We start from the raw sequence: 19,396 nt of genomic DNA, 5'->3' as shown, positions 1-19,396 counted from the left end.
CAAAATACATATTGTAGCTCATTGTTTAACATCTTAGCTGTTCATACATGTAAAAATATCTATATTTTATTATGTATGATAATAAAAAGGAGAAATTCTTCCTTCAACCCTTAATCAGACTATGTATGCTTGAACTTTTTCTCTTACCACACCTTGCTTTAGGCCGTTTTTCCTTTGATATAGTTTATTTATGTTTGTTACATCTGTTTTATCTGCTCTGTGTGTGAGTCTGTATGTCTATACTGTGCAGGTTTGTAAACAAGATGCAGTCTCATTTTGAGACAAAAAAGTGTGTGTGAGTGTATTTGAAAGAAGCTAAATGTAAGTAAAGTATTTTTAAGAAACATCTAATTCATAAATGTCCAAAAATATCTGCATAATATCATGTGTAAAGCCACAATTGAATGTAGCTACAAAAGAAGTAACAGTTTTATAAAGATAATCTCTAAAATAATTTCTTCAAAAATCTTAAGAATTTTGTTTTTGTTTTTATGTTAATTTGGGTAGTCTTGCATTTGGTTCCCAAATGAAAAACTATGTGGTATTTAAAAGTATGATTTAACTCTGGGTCAAAAATGACCCAAACGTAATAGGAGGGTTAAGCATTTGACTGGTCATGTGATCTCAACATGGCAGCCCTCATGAGGAGACCCTCATCTCCAAGTAGAATAATACAGCTTTTATTAGGTTACTGATATGAGTCATAATTTTAATGTGAGTGGTCATGATTTTATACATATGTTTCAAACATACTATTCCTTTTTTTTAGGATGAAAACTTTATTAATAGGGGGTGTTTTCGTTTTCATGGTTGAAGAGTTTTCAAGCGGGGGGAATCGCCAAACTGGATCATGCAACCTTAAAGACCAGGGCCCCCCCAGGCAGTCAAGGGCCCATGGGCACTTGCCCCATTGGCCCGGTCGGTAATCCATCCCTGCACTCAGTAGTCTATCACGCTCATATGAGATAGCAAAAACGGGAACATTGTGGATTGGTGGTGGCGTAGTGGCTAAAGCACAGGGCTGTTAATCAGAAGGTCACAGGTTCTAACCCCACAGTCACCACCATTGTGTCCTTGAGCAAGGCACTTAACTCCAGGTTGCTCCAGGGGGATTGTCCCTGTAATAAGTGCACTGTAAGTCGCTTTGGATAAAAGCGTCTGCCAAATGCATAAATGTAAATGTAAAATTATCCCAGCACCGCACATCATCAAGAGTTCAGCTTAAGAGTGTTTGTGTCACGTGAGATGTAAGTATCTAACTAAACATGCAATATTTGACCACTGTTTTATGATTGAAATGTTGTACAGACCGACAGTAATTTCCAGTGGTGCAAACTATTCACCATTTGGCAAAATTTGCCGTTTTGAATATAAAATATGTCATGTACAGAATGTGATTTGTTTCTCATTCATAACTGGGAATGTGAAAACATTAACAGAGCCATTTTCAGCGAATCAGGCAAAGAGCAAATGTGTGTATATTGTAAAGGAACTGAATTAATGTGGTAATCTGGCAAGCTTTTGAAGCAGCTTTTTTAGAAAATTCTCTTGACATTATCTAAGAAAATTATTTATTAAAAAAACACAAAATGGAGCGTTTTCACCCAGATCACCCAGACCTCATTTACTCACCCTAATGTTGTTCAAATCCCACATGCTGGGTTTTTTTCTTAGAACATAAAAATAGATGTTTTAAGCAGCTCTATTCCATAGAAAAACTGTTTATAATGAGCAGGATCTTTCAAACTTCATAAAGGACAAATACTATAAAGCACTATTATTGTTTAATATTATTATCATAACAGTAGTCTATATGACATGTGCACTATATTCCAAGCTTTCTGGGGCCATACAACAGCTATGGGGTGTATGGACTACTTTTATGGTATTTTTATAATGATTATATTTTTCTCTTTGGACCTTGAGAGCAGTGGTCAATAAAGTGTTTTTGTATGGAAAAGAGCAGCGTTAGGATTCTTGAAGAAAATAGTGTGGTAAGATTCCACCCCGAGGAAACAGTGAAGGACAACTTGATGACCATAAATAATTTTGTGTATTTTCTTTTTGCTAGCCAGCTGACACAGTCATGTCATTTTACAGATACATCAGCGATGAAAATGTTCCTTTTTTTCTTCGAGAGAGCACAAAAAAGAAAGAAAAGATGACTAAAACAGGCAAATTTCTAGCAATGCCTACACAGTTTTATCTTTTACTGTGTGAACTTTAAAAATACATGTATCTTTCAAAACCAAATTAAAAATGTTGGGCCTTTATCACATTTCAAGCCTTTCGGAAATAATTGCATTCAACGCCTTTACTATATTAAACTACCAAAGAGGACCATTATATTCACACATCTTTTATCATGTTACCTGTGAATCCATGTGGTTACAAACGTTATTAGTAATATTAGTAAGCCGTTGCAGTACATTTGAGGGGGCACGCCATTAAGTGTTTAAACGGAACTGATGAATGTAGCAAAAGGTTCCAACCGGTCGGTGTTTAGAGGAGTACAGGAGGTTGAATAACAGGAAGAGCAGCAGGAGCCACTATGGCGGAGGTACGCGAATATAAACAATTTTCCAAAATACTTTCCCCTTGTTCACGACGAAATATGAACGCTTGAAGTTAACATGTTGTAATAATGTTTTCTCAACCATTTGAATCATTCATTTGTCTCAAAATAAAACTGTTATTATTTTTTATCCAGTGGCGGATCGAGATGAGATCGACGTCGATTATTCTGTTCCTTCATTTAATTTTTGTCAGTATACTCGTATAAATCCAAAACCATGTCACATTCTTGAAATGAGCGTCTGGTTGTCACCAGATTTGACATTTAATTTGGACACTTGATTGTGATATCATTGCGTTACTGTGTTTTTTAACTTTGTTTTTATATGAGCTTTATTAATTTATTTTATTTTAAATGTATCTTATAGGAATATTTTACCCAGATATGTCCTAATTTACTCACCCCCTTATGTCCCACACTTTTATGACTTTCTCTTTTCCAAGGAATACAAAAGGAGATGTTCGGCTGAGTATTCACTCTGTCACCATTCACTTTCATTGTATGGAAGACAAGATCAGTCCCTAAAATTCTGCCTAACATCTCCCTTTGTATTCCACGTAAGACAGGAAGTCATACAGGTTTGCAACAACCAAGTAAATGATGATTACCATTGTCATTTTTTGGGTGATTAATATGTAAAAAAATAAAAATAAATCTATACAGACGCACAGCTTGCAGGACCTCCGGCAAGCAGCCGTCGCCTCCAAGGTATTCGTTCAGAGAGACTACACCTCTGGGACCATCTGCAAGTTTCAGACCAAGTTCCCCTCAGAGCTGGAGAGCAGGGTGAGTAGAAACTGCAAAAATTGTGTTACTGTTATTGTGCAAGTTTACATTTGTTTTAAACATGATGTGATATTTGTTTTTTTGTTCCAGATTGACAAGCAGCAGTTTGAAGAGACTATGCAGACCCTGAATAATCTATTTGCAGAGGCAGAGAAGCTTGGAGGCCGGTCATATCTGGAAGGCTGTCTGGCCTGTCTAACTGCATACTCAATCTTCCTCTGTATGGAAACCCACTATGAAAAAGTAAATGTGCACTTATACATTCATAGACTGTAGGTATTTGCCTGATGTTTCTGACTGGATTACATTGACTTATTTGCAGTATACCATTCATAATCGAAGCCTAGTAGAGACATTAAGACATTTGATCAATATGACACTATTGTTAATTTCATTCAGGTGCTGAAAAAGATCGGCAAGTACATCCAGGAGCAGAATGAGAAAATGTATGCTCCTCTTGGGCTTCTCCTCACGGATCCCATAGAAAGAGGGCTCAGAGTTGTATCCTTTTTTACAAGAAAATGTCAGAGTCAGGTTTACTACTCACTTGATAAACTTTTCAACTGCGGACCCCCGGTGAGTACAAATGGAGGCACTATGTTGCAAAAAAGTTTACACTTAAAATGTTCAAGTCTCCTAATGCAAAAGTCAGGCATATGAGGTATAATTTGAAGGCTTAGAATCTGAATTTTTCAGAGAATACCATCACTTTCATATTTGTTTCATACTGTAAAATAACAAAATCAGGCCTGAAAACATTCACATCTCCAATCAGCACCACCTAGAGTTATGTATTAGAAATATTAATATGAATCAGGGATGTGATTCTTGCGGATTAATCCGGAATTCCGTTTTTTCCAACCTAAAAATGTTACCCCACGTGAATTGTGTAATTCAGTTTAAAAAGTAATGGGGGGTGTGTGTGTTAATATCTCATTGGGGCTTAATACCAGGTCTTGTGCATTATTGATAAGCAATTTTCACCCAAATAAGTGTAATTTAACCTTCCCTTGGATAGTGCCACTGCTGTTCCAGAGCTAGCTTGCTACTTTCCCCTTCGACTCACAGCGCACATAGAAAAATGTCCCCTCACACTAGAAAAGTATAAATTGGAATCACTTTGGTGGTGGCGTGGGTAGTAGATTTCCTAAACATTGGCTTGCAAGTTGCTACTGTATCAGTAGGGGTGTTTTCACACTCGATTCCTCTTTAATCCTGCCAGCAACCTCTGTTCCAGCTGAGTGGGCTTTTTCAGGTGTAGGGGGATTAATCACTTCAGGTTAGTCATGTCCCGTCTTTCACTGGACCACTTTCGTTTCACTCAATAAAACACGTATGTAAATGGCTTTGAAGGCCACATATTTTTTTTACACTGTTCTTCAAGTAGCCTACTTTTCAAAAAAGTGCCGGGTGTTAAATATTTTAAATGTTTAATCTGGGAGTGGATGTCATATTTTTGGACAATATATTAGGGTGATGTTTCTCATAGCCTGTTTTTCTTTCCTAGCTTTTATTATTAGTTTTTACATCATAAATTTGCTAACTTTCTAATCCAAAACAGCTGCCATCTTTTGTGGTAGATCATAATGCACGTCGCAAAATACCATTTCAGCACATTATTTAGACTTGGCTTACCTGTTATTTTCAACAACGTGCTGACTTATAATATGTTGGGTTTCAATAACTTTTAGTTTTTTATTAGATTTTCTCTTATTGGTCCTACACTTCAACAAACATGCCTATATTGGCTAATGTTGATTTTGTGAATGCCAGTCATTTGTCTCTTGTTTAATGTACATCATAATGCAAGGCAATGCATCACAAATATTTGCCCTTTATCAGTGGCAATTAATATTGAATTTGGCTATTGGAATACTATATAAACTATATGGTCGTGTCTCAGGTGTGTTGCATCAAAGTAAAATGTTTTGGTCACTGTGTCAAGTTAAATATAGTTTAATACTCAATCTTTAAACACATCTTGAGATCCCTTGGTTCGCACATTTATGTTGTGTGTCCGCTGAAGAGTTGTTAATGTTTTCTTCACTGTATAAACTGTGCGTTGCTCATACAGCTGAAATTTAACTTACTGCCCTCTGGAGTAAACAGGTGTTACTACAAGCTTGAATCACTCAGGAAAGCATTGCGATTAAATGTGTAAAACATTTTTAACACGTTATTTTTTGTAAAATTAATCGCACGTTATTAACGTGTTAAATCGACAGCCCTAATAATAAATATATCTATTTTTTTTTTACTGTTTTCTAATGGTCTTAATTTTTAGACTAGCCTACTACATTTCTGTTTAAAATTTTATGAAATCACTAATTGAAATTGTGATATTAAAACAAAATGCTGCATCTGCATTGTCTTCTACCTGAGCAAGCAGAGCCCTCTAGTGGAGGCACAAACTGAGGTGCACAGCAAAATTAGTTCATCCAATGTTTACCATATTATAATGCAAAGCTTGTAAAATATATCCCTTCCCAGATGTTGGCTATGGAGCAAAATTAAAACATGTCACAGATCAAAACATATCAAAGCAATAGTCAGCGATCTATCTGAGGCCATCCAGGTTTCAAAAGAGAGAATACCAGAAAGGCATATTAAAGCTTTAATGAAGCTTGCAAAAGACTTAAAAACTTCCCAATAACTTCTGCACTATATTTGGGTGGTTTTGTGCTGAATAATAGCAATGAGAAAAATGGTCTGCAATCTTTTTGTCTGGTACATTTCTAGAAACTGAAACATGTATGAAGCTTTTATCTTGGGCTATTTAAAAAAAAAAAAAATAGCAATTTTTACATGTCTGTGAGCTTGCTTGTGTGAATAATCCAATATTATATAGATGTCTTGAACAAAATATGCCATCCAGCAGGAAAAGCATGCTAAAATAAGTTATTGACTAGTGATGATAAAATGTTATGTATCATCATAAAGGGGAGGATCTCAGCTTAATGACACGTAGATTGAGCATCTAGTCCAATCAGAGGCCGAGGTATTCAAAGACCAAATGAGGTTGGTGCATGAACTGAAAATTAGACTGAATGTCTATGGACGAGCACATCTGTGAGGGCTAAAATGCATTATAGTGCCACCTACATTTCAGATTGGCATTTTGTGACCGGTTATAGAAGAAAAAAAATCTAGTGCTTGCTGCCTGCTAGTGGAATAAATTAAGACTATTTGGAGGGAGATGGAATGAAAAGGACCAGAATTACATGCTTAATTTTTTTTTATTCTATTCAAAATAACATTTGAGACTTTTTTTTTTAAAGTTGTGCTCAGTATGTGTAAATTGCGAGCTTTTAAATTTGAGTGTGAAAAATTACAGGCGGCAGCCCAAAAATGCCCATCGATTAGTTGATGAGGTTAATATATTTACGTACTGCAGTTGATGATAATGGAAAATAATTTGTGTTCCTTAACCTGAGCTTTCAAAGGTGGAGATCACTATTTTTGAGGATAGAAGTATTGGCTCAAGATAAAACACACCACAGGTTAATGTTTTGCTTCATATTTCACTCTTTCAAATAGATTGTTTTGCATTCGGTCACATGCTATATCTAGTTTTGAAGTGAATTGAAATAGATGCAATATGTATTCCTGCATTTAATGCAATACATGATTTCTTTCCACAGGATCATGTGTGGAACATGATTATTGGCCTGCTGGACTCAACCTGCATCTCCATAACATACCAGACCTGATTGTGCTAAACTGAAGATAGTGTATGTTGTTTATTTTCAGCTTATTCCTTAATTTTTATTTTTTATAGAGGGAGAGAGTAATATTTATAAGTACCTTACCCAAATTCTCCAAATCAGCTGTCCCTCAGTTAGCAGCTCTCCAGTGTCTTAACTGAATTATTTTAATTTTGTGTTGTGCCTTTATTTTATAAGGCTGTGCTTAAGATTATTTCTCTAGAACTCATATATATATATATATATATATATATATATATATATATACATATACACACACACACTTCTCAATTGAGAAGTGTAGATTTAAGTGCACAATGTTCATTCACAATGCTGTTGCATAATGATTGTTTGGATGTTCTGTGATTTCTGCGTTCTTGTACTTGTTAAAACTGTTATTCTAACAATAATAAAGATGCTTCAGTTTTGTGTACATGGAAATAAAATGGATTCTGTATTTAATGATTTTTAGTAAAAATCTGTTGAATTTATCATTGTTCCATTTCATAGTGCCCCTCTACACAATACTGTTTGCTTTCTATTCCATGCATTTTAAACACTACATTTTATTATATTTACAAGTGGACTTCTGTACTTTTATTGGGGTCTGCGATATAGTCCTTATTACACATAAATGCCATAAACACCTTGGTTGCATTTAATATTGCATACCCTTGTATTTTCTAACTGCTGTCAGTTCAGCCTTTTTCTTGTGTAAATCCTGTTATCAGTGTTGTATCAATGTCTTTTTGAAAAAAAAAATTGACACCTATTTAAGCTATGTATATTCCAATAAAGGTTTTCATGAACAGATTAATTCCGTTTGTGCCGTCTGTGAACATGCAGCAGAAAATGTCATTTCTGTAAAGCAGGTTTTATTCTTGTATTGTAATGCAGCTTCTGACCACCAGAGCGCGCTACGCACTGAAAATCCTTTTGACGTCAGAGAAATCCGGTAAAGTTAACGTCTGTATAGTATTTCTGTCGATCTAACTACATTTTAACGCACATATTTAATCGTCGCTTTTTTCAAGCTCATTTATCCGTGGTACGAGTCTAAATGTTGTGCGTCTTCAAGCGGGTGTACTGTTGAATTAAACTGGTGTGCTAAGCTAGTTGGCTAATGTTTAATTCAAATTTGTTTAATATTAAATGTCCGATCAGATTTATTGATACACTTTTTCTTTTTGTAATTTAATCATACTTTAATCAAATACTATAACGTTATATACTGTTTATATAAGTTTTATACTTGATATACTAACACTAAACTGAAATAACGTTTTTAATGTCTTAATACAGGGTTTCATTACGACAATTACAGGTGAATGAATGACTTAGTTGGCCTCGAATACAAGCTGTGTTAATTATTTTCTTTATATATATACACATGACTTAAATAAGTCATGCTTGGCCTGTATGTTACTGATCTGCAGCTAAATCTGTATTATTTCTTTAATGTTGAAATCAGGACAGACACTAGTTTAAGTCTTTGTTGAACAAGATAATCTTCACCCTGGCTCTTCCTTGCATTGATGGATGTTACCGTCCCAAACAAGAAAATGAATTTATCCATACAGTCCTTGAGGAACTGGAACGCTTTCAGCAGAGACATGACCAGAAAAGGTAACAGTCACATACAGTATCACTTTATCAGTGTGGTTAACATATTAAATGTCCATATTATATATATAAAAATCCAACCACCTTATTAGAAACACCTGTACACCTACTTATTCATGCGATTATCTAATGAGCCAATCCTGTGACCGCAAAGTGGCATTTAACTGATCAGAAATTATAGTCAGGCTATACAATGCTTGAAATTGCCCAAAACAAAATGAAGATTTCATACAATGGTGAACACTACAGTCTTCAAAGACAAAGGACAACTGGCTCTAACAAGGACAGAAAGAGATGTGGAAAGCCAAATGTACAACTAAACAAGAGGGTAAGTATATCTCTAGTCTCTAGTTTGAGAAATAGACACCTCACATGTCCTAAGCTGACAGCTTCATTGAATTCTACCCACTTAACACCAGTTTAATGTACAAAAGTAAAGAGAAAACTCAGGGGTGCTGGACTTATGGGAAAAATTGCAAAAAAGCCCCTTTTGAAACAGAAAAAAAAATAAAAGGTTTAGAGTGGGCAAAGAAACACAGATATTGGACAACAGATAATTGGAAAAGAGTGTTATGGATCTTAACCCCATTGAGCATTTGTGGGATCAGCTAGACTGTAAGGTGTGTAAGTCCCAACAAGACAGTCACATCTATGGCAAGTGCTACAGGAAGTGTGGGGTGAAATGTCACCTGAGTATCTGGACAAACTGACAGCTAGAATGACACAGATCTGCAAAGCTGTCATTGCTGCACATGGAGGATTTTTGTTTATGAGAACTCTTTAAAGAGTTTAAGAAGTTCTGAATTGTTTTTCAAATTGTAATAATAATTTTTCATGTTATTAATGTCCTGACTAAACATTGGTACTTTTATTCACCAAGTGGCATTCAACCGATCACAATTTCTTTCCATAAGAGAAAATTCTGTACATTATTCCAAACTTGTGTGTGTGTGTGTGTGTGTGTGTGTGTGTGTGTGTGTGTAAATTATTCAAAATCAATATTTTGACTTAATGTTTACATGTGTGTAAGGAAAAGTTTCTTTTAAGTTTTTCACCTTTTGGTTTTTCCCTCACTCATTAATTTTCACTGATTTTGCAGTATAACAAATACAAGGTCATAAAAACGTTTTAGTTTTAGATGACATGCTGTAAATGCTTGAAATTTCAAACTTTGGCCTGATGAAATATTGTCATTGTCATTAAAATGTCTCTCTGTTGTAGTGTCCTGCTCTTCCCACCTCTCCCGAGCCGACTTCGTTTTCTGACTCACAAAACTGCTGAAAACCACCCCAACCTCAGCACGTTCTCTGTGGGCGAGGGCTGGTCCCGTAGGGTCGTAGTGTGCTGTTCCAATGTCAGGTAAAGCATTTACTGTTATAAATGGTGCAGGGTGGCAAGCTTCATTCTTGTAGTGTGTGCTTGACAGTTTAAAGAGACTGAATTCTGGTGACTCATTATTGTGGTGTGTCTGTCAGGCTGGATTCACAAGAGGATAGTAGTGACACAGAGGGTATTTCTCATGTTCGAGCAAACAGTCGGGGCAGGAAAATGGAGGACAAAGGCAACAGTCGACCAAAGGTGCCTAGATCCAAGAACAGACGAGACGACAGAAGGCCAGACAAGCATATTTATGTTCCACTGGCTATGAGACCGAAGGGGTCTGAAAACTCGACAGATCTGGAGCAGCAGAATCTGAACCCATCATCAGAGGAAACCAGATCTGACATTGTGGACAGACCACTTGTAGCCAATGAGAAACCAGGGGCGGGCAGTAATCACCAATCACTGGATGATCAGGAGTTTGTGCTGCTTTCAAGGTCTGGACCATCTCCGTGGCCTCCTGACTGGGACCGGACAGTGTCTGCCATCATGTCTTTGACATTAGATGACCAAGCAGATGAAGATTGTTTTGACAACTCAGATGCAACCATCCAGCCAAAGAGCAGTTATGAAACTGAAAAATTGCACTCCGAGGTGGGTAACCAGTGTACTAGAACTTATTGGAGCTCTTAAATATAATAGCCATTATCTCTGTTTGGTCTGTTCACTCACATGTTGTAGTTTGTCTTTCATTCTGTTGTGGTTGTGTTAGATCAAAGCCAACCTGAAACATGGGGACATCGTCATAAAGAACACTTGCCATGATTACTCGGGCTATGCAAATATCTGGCTCAATCAAGAGGAGTTTGCACATGTTATTGAGATCTATGACTTTCCCGCCATGTTTAAAACAGATGACCTCCTCGATGCCTTTGACGGCTGCAGGTAATATGTTTGCTTTCAGGCAAGCATCTCTTTTAGTATAGCTCAGACTTTGCTTCAGCATGTACCTCATTCAGCAATATTTGTGATTGTTGACAAGTTAGTGGCTAGTTGAGGACTGGGAAAAAATACCATAGATTTACATTAAATAATAGAGCCAAGCAAGGTACCAAAATATTGTAGAGATTTGGTGTTGATAGTACTGGCAAAATGCACATATGCATGCACCACTGGCATGCACATTTGGTACATATGATTTGTTGTACTTTATGTAAAAATGTAGTCCATCTTTCTATGGTCCGTAAACAAGACAGTTTTTTGCTTTTGTTTGTTTACAGTGAGGGGAGGATGAAGATCAAGTGGGTGGATAACACTCATGCACTCGGCATATTTTCAAGTCAATCTGCAGGTATTATTTTAGTAAGCATTCCTATGTCCAATCTATTTATGTGTCGCGTACAGTATGTCTGACTTACTTGTATTTGGTTCTGTTCAGCTACACAGGCTCTCTTTCTTAAGCATCCTTTACTAAAGGCCTGCACTCTCTCAGAAGGAAGCCAGAAAGCAAAGTGGAAAGCAATCAGACAAGCAGGTAAGCTGAGCTACAGAGAATCCCTGACAACCACTTTGTCATAGTATATAAAATAGATGTCGTTTTTCATGGTTTTGTGCCGATCGCAACTACATTGCAAATAGACCTCAGTGATGGTTCGTACAGTCTGTTCAATAAGTTGTGTACAGTGTCGATTGCTCATCTGACAAAACACTACAAATACCTCATACTAAAAGAAATCCCGTTGACAGAAATCTCCAGAAAACATAGGATGTGATATTTAGAAAGTTTAGCACAACCTAATGAACGTACTGTACATCTATCCCTCATGGAGTATTTTTCAATCACAAAAAATAAAAAATGGCGTCTATTCTGAGTAACAACCCATTGAACACACCAGGGCTGGTACTAGGATGGTATCTTTTTTGTATGTTTATGGGGGCAACGTTGATCTTTTCTCTGTCATGTCGGAGCCATCTGAAGTTTCTGGGGACTAGAGTCAAATGGACTTTACAGGGACGCACGGAAATCTCGGCCGCCAAAAAAGCTTGGACTACTTTTCATAGTTACTACAATTTTACTTTAGTAAAACCATTGTTTCCACCATAAAACTAAAAACAAAATATGGTTAGCCTACAACAGTCATGGTTAATACAATATTACTATAGTAAAACCATGATTTCCACCATAAACTATGGTTACTACAGTCTACATTTAAACTTTGTGGTTATTATGGTTTTATTATAAAATACCAAAGTTATGTTTTATTACTATAGTTTTCATTTTCCTGAATTTCACTGATTTCATTACGAATATCATGCTTCGTCCTCTAAGGGATTCCCTTGTGTACCGCTATGTGTGTGCGTCCACATGAACGAGCATAACAGCACAAAAATACTCAGTGGAGTTTATGGAGCACACTGTGGTAAACTTTCTAATGCGATTTGCACATTCAGTTTCATAATTGCACATTTAAGTCCACATCCCCAGAAGTGAAGCGATCTTTCTATTGGTTAAAAGTGCATTAATAAAGAGCATTTCCTCGTGCTTGTACAGAACTTGTCAGGCTGTTTAGTATGAGCCACCTTGAAACACCATGGTAAAATATCCCTATCTACTGTTCGAGTAGCACTCTACATCGTAGGTGTCAAAACACCTGTTCAATTCAACCTCTCAACCATGCGTGAAAATTCACACGTTTCAAATTAAACTGAATCTGTAAGGGATCCTGTCGGGGACAAACCCAATTTATTATATATATATATTGACAACATGGATGATGGACAGGTACAAGAAAAACAATTGTATTAGGAAAATATTAGGCATTTAATAAAATATTGATTGGCACATTATGTAATCAATATATTTTTGAGGCATTGATGTATTAACCCAAGTCGACATTTAAATTAGAAATCTAATTTGCATGCTTTCCAATTCACTCAGTTGGCCATGTTTCGTGTAGTCTAGTGTAAAAGCATTGGAAGACCACAAGGCACAGGGGACAAGTGGACAAGGCATAGGTCTCACAACACAGGACGCATTGATGCTGGCATTATGATGGTTTTTGTACTTCAGGAATGAACAAAGTGACATTGATGAGTTTGAAGGTATGAAACTTGTGTAACTGCGCAAACTTGAGCTCCATGGCGCTTCTGAATTTTTACAGAATTTCCACCAGAAGTGTCCCTTGTGCGACCCCTTTTAATTTACCCTTCTGCTCACGCTTGATGAGCAGCTTTATTTATATCTGGAAAAAGGCTGATATATATATGATAATCTCCTGGACAATTTTCTGATTGTCGATGTGTGTGAAAAAGGCATTGATTCCAAGCCTAGAAAATATGCATTTTGTGGTTTTCAGCCAAGATGTTTCATTTCAGTGCATCACAAGGCATACAGTTGAGGTAAGAAGTTTACTTATACCTTAGCCAAATACACTTAAACTCAGTTTTTAACAATTCCTGACATTTAATCATAGAAAACATTCCCTGTCTTAGGTCAGTTAGGATCACTATTTTAAGAATGTGAAATGTCAGAATAATAGTAAAGAGAATTATTTATTTCAGCTTTTATTTATTTCATAACTTCCCAGTGGGTCAGAAGTTTACATACACTTTGTTAGTATTTAGTAGCATTGCCTTTAAATTGTTTAACTTGGGTCAAAATTTTGTGTAGCCTTCCACAAGCTTCTCACAATACGTTGCTGGAATTTTGTCCTCCTTGCTTTTTCAGTTCTTCCCACAAATTTGAATTCAGATTGAGGTCAGGGCTTTGTGATGGCCACTCCAATACCTTGACTTTGTTGTCAACTTTGGAGGTATGTTTGGGGTCATTGTCCATTTGGAAGACCCATTTGTGACTGAGCTTAAACTTCATGGCTGATGTCTTGATGTTGCTTCAATCCACATAATTTTCCTTCCTCTTGATGCCTTCCTCATATCTATTTTGTGAAGTATGCCAGTCCCTCCTGTAGCAAAGCACCACCACAACATGATACTACCACCCACATGCTTCACGGTTGGGATAGTGTTCTTCAGCTTGCAAGCCTCACCCTTTTTCCTCCAAACATAACAATGATCATTATGGCCAAAAAGTTCAATTTTTGTTTCATCTGGCCAGAGGAAATTTCTTCAAAAAGTAATATTTTGTCCCCACGTGCACTTGCAAACTGTAGTCTGGCTTTTTTATGGCAGTTTTGGAGCAGTGGCTTCCTTGTTGACCAACCTTTCAGGTTATGTCGATATAGGACTCGTTTTATTGTGGATATAGATACTTGTCTACCAGTTTCCTCCAGCATCTTCACAAGGTCCTTTGCTGTTGTACTGGGATTTATTTGCACTTTCTGCACTAAACTATGTTCATCTCTAGGAGACAGAATGCGTCTCCTTCCTAAGCGGTATGATGGCTGCGTGGTCCCATGGTGTTTAGACTTGCATACTATTGTTTGTTCAGATGAACATGGTACCTTCAGGTGTTTGGAAATTGCTCCCAAGGATGAACCAGACTTGTGGAGGTCCACACTTTTTTTTTTTTCTGAGGTCTTGGCTGATTTCTTTTGATTTTCCCATGATGTCAAGCAAAGAGGCACCGAGTTTGAAGGTAGGCCTTAAAGTACATCAACAGGTACACCTCCTATTCAGTACACCTCCTATCAGAAGCTAATTGTCTAAAGGCTTGACATAATTTTCCAAGCTGCTTAAAGGCACAGTTAACTTGATGTATGTAAACTTCTGACCCACTGGAATTGTGAATTAAAAGTGAAAAAATCTGTCCGTCAAGATTGTTGGAAAAATTACTGTCATGCACAAAGTAGATGTCCTAAACGACTTGCCGAAACTATAGTTTGCTAATATAAAATCTGTGGAGTGGTTAAAAAATTAGTTTTAATGACTTCAACCTAAGTGTATGTAAACTACAGTGTCCCTAAGATTTGATTGACAAATATTATGTTTTGTCTCTGATACAGAGTTTATTCAGCCGGTGAAAGAGAGGCCACGTACAGACACAGTGGTAGCTCGCAGGATGGTGACCAGAGCGCTGGGTTTGAGAGGAGGCTCAAGGGGGAAACGCTTCTGACTCTCAATGAAAACGCCTTACAGAATTCCATTTCACATTTAGACTACACTGTTTTTGTTTTTTAAATTGACAGAATTCTCTGCAACATTAACCTAAGCAACTGCTACACCACCGAAAGCAAACCTGGCCATTAAATGTCAAGAACAACAGCCGATATGTACCATTCCTCCTTTTGTACCATTCCCACAGATGTATATATAAGAGCACAAAGAAAGGAAAGGCTATGAATAAGCTATGCATCTTTTTTATGGTTTTATGGCATATGTGGAAATGCTCAAACATAGGTGTCCATAAAATGTATGTGGCATCCCACAAGTGTTTCGGTTTTGTTTGAATTTTCTCTGCCCTTCTGTGCTTTCTCATACTCATTTAAATGAGTTTCTTTCTTGTTTTTTAAGCGTAAAATGTGGCTTCGTTAACTCGCTTGTTTGCTTTAGCCTGCTCTGTTTTTCCATACCTGGGCTTTAAACACTGCAATTGATCTCATGTTTGGGATGTGTCATTTGCGATTGGAATGGAGACCACCTGTTTTTTTTTTTTTTTGGCACATCAGATATTTAAGACTAGTAGTATTTGCAGATGTACAGCAGAATCTAGAGAATTCCTTATTATTGCAACTGGTTTAGTTTCTACAGTTAATCAATTTGTCTATTTATTTGTGATCTTACTGTTTTTTTTTTAATCACACTCTTTTTAAAGAAAGTAACTTCTACAATACAAACTGCACTACAATACAATTTAAAATAAAGGGAATGGAAGTGAAGGAGAGAGTTATAAACATTGACAGTTATTTAAAACGTGTTTTATTGTTGTAAAATTGTTTGATACCTTAACCTGTTGTTTTTTATTATTGCATTTTTATGTGTGTTTTGTTTTATTGCTGTCACTTATGAAATCGTTTCTTATTGTTCACAAAATTTAAAACATTAAAAAAATGTCTCCATGCAACATATTAATTGTTTAGTCCATTCTTTTGCTATAGAAAACAATGCAATGGTTTCACAATGTAGATTGTTTCATTCAGTCATATACACACTATACCTTAAAAACAACTAACTGGTCATAGTTACCCTCATAAAACGGAGGGAGCTTTTTAAAAAAATTAGCAACAAATTACAGTTTCACATTGCATACATTTGACGTTGACAAGACAATCCCTGACTGAACATACAGTAATAAATTACTTGACATGCTTGATGAATAACCACATAAGTGTAAAATAGCTGCAAGTAATTGTATACATGAGAAGTTAAAGATGGATTTAATGAAACTGCAATATTTTAAAGGGATGGTTCACCTAAAAATTTTATAAATTACTCATGGGTTGTTCAAAACCTGTATGACTTTAACGCTGCGTTTTGTGTTTCCCAGAATACGTGTTGAGGGAGAGTGAATGAAAGTTTTCATTTTGAGGTGAACTATCCCTTAAAGTTATATTACAATAGAGAAAAAGCATCTGGAAGAATTGAAGCATTGATGTTGATCCCAATTCGCATGACAGGTTAAACAATACTTCATGGCATCAGTTTGCAAAGACTAAGCAACAAATGCAATCAGTGACATACTTTCTGTTCAAAGCAAGCGTGATATACTGTAGTAGGAATCATGCAAAAACATGATCTGCCTTTCAACCTAAAGGGTGAATCTACACTTGGAGGTCTGTAAAAATGGCAGAGGTCAGTGTCTGCACTTAAAGTGCTGGATGTCTTGCTCCCAGCACAGTTGTGAGTCTCTCTAGTGGTCTATCAAATGTAAAAGTCTGAGTGACAGCTTGCAGCATTCGCCACCGAGAGCCTTTGTCTTTCTTGACAGTTTCCTCTACCTGTGGAACAACTGGTTGCTCATTCCAGGGTATTCATCCATGTCTGAACTCCGCGAGCCACCTAAAAAAGTATCAAAGGTTCGAGTTTGTTGGCATACAATGCTTGTCATTGATTCTTAATTGTCTCAGTAGAGGAAATGCAAAGTAGAGATTTACATTTGAGGGGTTTAAAAAAAAATTAACATGACTTTGAATACGGTGTTTCTCACTGATTCACCTGTATGACAGTTGTACGTCCATATCCTGTATCCATCATAGCGACATTTGCACCTCAAGATGTTGTTGGTGTAATCTGATTCAGCTATGTCATAGTTTGGATTGATTATAACCTGTCAGGCAGAGTCACTTCAGTAAGACATTGAAATAGATTCTGATTGCGCATGAGAAGTGGTGTAAATGGTACCTGGAATATGTAGTCTCCTGGTTTCACATCTGTGATATCGATCCACTGACAATCAATGTCATGTCTGTAAGTGTCCCAGCAGCCAACAGTGATGCCCTGCTCACCAAAATTGGCACAAAGATATTGTTTCTGAATACCTGCATGAATGAAAATAACAGACAATTATTATATATTGAGATTTCATTAACATTTATAGAGACTGATGGAAAAATGAAAGTGAACTAGATTTTTACTTTGGCAAGTTGTCGTTTCCCATGGAAATTACAGTGATAATTTCCTTATCAAGCACCACCAATAATGTTTCAGTTCGCTGTAGTATGTCTAAGTGTGGTGTAACATAAACATTTGGCTGTAACAGTACTGAACAGTCATGTGATCTCTTACCCTCATCACACTGAGTGTCCTCCAGACAGAAACTGGCCTTGTGACCCTCCGCCACTTTGGTGCCGTTAAGACTCAACAGGTCATAATGTGTGAAAACCTCTATGCTGTGATAATGCCTGTACAAAGAGACAACAATGAGATTGTCATCATTTATGTTGCCTCAGCCTCAGTTGGCACTCCCACAGATCACCCACAATCCATTCACGAAACTGGAAAGCACTTTTTTCAACCTTGTAAGATCTGATGTGATTGGCTGACCTAATGCCGTTCAGACCAAACACGTTCTTGCGAATACAGGTGTCTTGAGGCGTGGAGTATTTTTAACTTGATATGGGATCTAAAGCAAAAACGCAAAATGCTGGACAAACTGCCCTAAACAGCATGTAAAAACAAATTGTGATTGGTTGCTTTAAATGTCGATCTCTAAATAGTTGGTGCAATGTGAGTCTATCATCAGAGTTGGGTGGTAATGGATTACGTGCAATTTGGATTACATAATTAGATTACAAAAAGCAATTACTTGTAATTAGAGTATATTTTAAATGTGTAATCAGATTACTTGTATGGATTTCATGATTACATATCAAGTACATTACCCACTGATTCCATGTCTACTGATGTTCAATGAAAAAGTGTGTAAATTGTACTTACAATTAATGATTTTCATCAAAACATGCAACATGTAATCCAAAAGTAATCAGATTAAATTACCTCAAAAATGTAATCTACAATTATGATTTTAACTGTGTAATTGCACTGTTGGGAAAGTTACTTAAAAGTAATCATCTGCAAATTAATAACTACTTCTCTAAAATTATAATCAGATTACTGATTCATTGAAAAAGTAAACACATTACTAATTAATTTACTTTAAAAGTTACTTTCTAAAACACTTTTGTATTTTTTTGCTCAACAAATTAAAAATGTCTATTTTCTCCTTGTTCATTGTCACACCCTTCAGCTGTCACAGATGAACACAGATGTACATGTGAACATAAAAATTCACATTTTAACTGTATTACACGAAAATAATATATTTTTTTAAATATTTGTAACATGCTACTTTGTGCATTTGAATTGAACATTTTCAACAATTGTTTACAGACAGATTGTTTCACTTTAAATTTCCTTTATCACAATTCCAGTGGGTCAGAAGTTTATATGCACTAAGTTAACTCTGCCTTTAAGCAGCTTGGAAAATTCCATAAAATCATGTCATGGGAAAATCAAAATAAATCAGCCAAGAAATCAGGAAAAAATTATGGACCTCTACAAGTCTGGTTCATTTGGGAGCAATTTCCAAACACCTGAAGGTACCATGTTCATCTGCACAAACAATAGTACGCAAGTATAAACACCATGGGACCACGCAGCCATCATACCGCTCAGGAAGGAGACGCATTCTGTCTCCTAGAGATTAATGTAGTTTGGTGTGAAAAATGAAAATCAATCCCAGAACAACAGCAAAGGACCTTGTGATGATGCTGGAGGAATCAGATAGACAAGTATCTATATCCACAGTAAAACTGTGTCCTATATCGGCATAACTTCAAAGGCTGCTCAGCAAGGAAGAAGCCACTGCTCCAAAACTGCCATAAAAAAGCCAGACTGCAGTTTGAAAAAGGGGGAGGCTTGCAAGCTGAAGAACACCATCCCAACCGTGAAGCATGGGGGTGGTAGCATCATGTTGTGGGGGTGCTTTGCTATA

General features: G+C 36.5%; 3 protein-coding genes across 6 annotated transcripts in view; 2 read left to right on the top strand and 1 right to left on the bottom strand.

The window, feature by feature from the left end:
- Positions 1–2,500: 2,500 nt before the first annotated feature.
- Positions 2,501–7,873, top strand: LOC127636547 (golgin subfamily A member 7-like). The gene is made up of 6 exons (XM_052117143.1): positions 2,501–2,560; positions 3,239–3,361; positions 3,452–3,604; positions 3,761–3,862; positions 6,805–6,861; positions 7,003–7,873. The coding sequence occupies exons 1-5, from the start codon at positions 2,552–2,554 to the stop codon at positions 6,847–6,849; spliced, it is 432 nt and encodes a 143-aa protein (XP_051973103.1). The 5' UTR covers positions 2,501–2,551; the 3' UTR covers positions 6,850–6,861; positions 7,003–7,873.
- A 117-nt stretch (positions 7,874–7,990) lies between these two features.
- Positions 7,991–15,702, top strand: LOC127636546 (R3H and coiled-coil domain-containing protein 1-like). Of its 4 annotated transcripts, none has more exons than XM_052117141.1 (8): positions 7,991–8,020; positions 8,537–8,691; positions 9,910–10,047; positions 10,164–10,662; positions 10,781–10,953; positions 11,289–11,359; positions 11,447–11,542; positions 14,970–15,702. In XM_052117141.1, exons 4-8 carry the CDS (start codon positions 10,237–10,239, stop codon positions 15,077–15,079), a joined length of 876 nt encoding a protein of 291 aa, XP_051973101.1. In that variant the 5' UTR covers positions 7,991–8,020; positions 8,537–8,691; positions 9,910–10,047; positions 10,164–10,236; the 3' UTR covers positions 15,080–15,702. The 4 variants fall into 4 exon arrangements, with proteins under 4 accessions (XP_051973101.1, XP_051973100.1, XP_051973099.1 ...); XM_052117140.1 differs by lacking the exon at positions 7,991–8,020 and adding an exon at positions 8,023–8,389; XM_052117139.1 differs by lacking the exon at positions 7,991–8,020 and having other exon boundaries at positions 8,463–8,691.
- Positions 15,703–15,890: 188 nt separating this feature from the next.
- Positions 15,891–19,396, bottom strand: part of LOC127636545 (lysyl oxidase homolog 2A-like) — a 31,436-nt gene continuing 27,930 nt past the window's right edge. The window contains exons 11-14 of the mRNA XM_052117138.1: positions 17,689–17,804; positions 17,305–17,441; positions 17,119–17,230; positions 15,891–16,962 (exon numbers count right to left, since the gene is read on the bottom strand). Coding sequence (XP_051973098.1) covers positions 16,898–16,962; positions 17,119–17,230; positions 17,305–17,441; positions 17,689–17,804 — 430 coding nt within the window. The 3' untranslated portion in view covers positions 15,891–16,897. The remainder of the gene's footprint in view (positions 16,963–17,118; positions 17,231–17,304; positions 17,442–17,688; positions 17,805–19,396) is intronic.

Source organism: Xyrauchen texanus, chromosome 44, assembly GCF_025860055.1.
Source record: "Xyrauchen texanus isolate HMW12.3.18 chromosome 44, RBS_HiC_50CHRs, whole genome shotgun sequence".
Taxonomy (NCBI): domain Eukaryota; kingdom Metazoa; phylum Chordata; class Actinopteri; order Cypriniformes; family Catostomidae; genus Xyrauchen; species Xyrauchen texanus.
This window is presented reverse-complemented; position numbering and strand designations above follow the sequence as displayed.

Bases quoted from the DNA above. Each gene is read 5' to 3' on its own strand.
- LOC127636547 (XM_052117143.1), top strand. The intron at 3,362-3,451 runs GTGAGTAGAAAC...TTTTTGTTCCAG, and splicing joins CCTCAGAGCTGGAGAGCAGG to ATTGACAAGCAGCAGTTTGA. The intron at 3,863-6,804 runs GTATCCTTTTTT...GAGCTTTCAAAG, and splicing joins TAGAAAGAGGGCTCAGAGTT to GTGGAGATCACTATTTTTGA.
- LOC127636546 (XM_052117141.1), top strand. From the start codon at position 10,237: ATGGAGGACAAAGGCAACAGTCGACCAAAGGTGCCTAGATCCAAGAAC. The intron at 11,360-11,446 runs GTATTATTTTAG...GGTTCTGTTCAG, and splicing joins ATTTTCAAGTCAATCTGCAG to CTACACAGGCTCTCTTTCTT. The intron at 11,543-14,969 runs GTAAGCTGAGCT...TCTCTGATACAG, and splicing joins GAAAGCAATCAGACAAGCAG to AGTTTATTCAGCCGGTGAAA.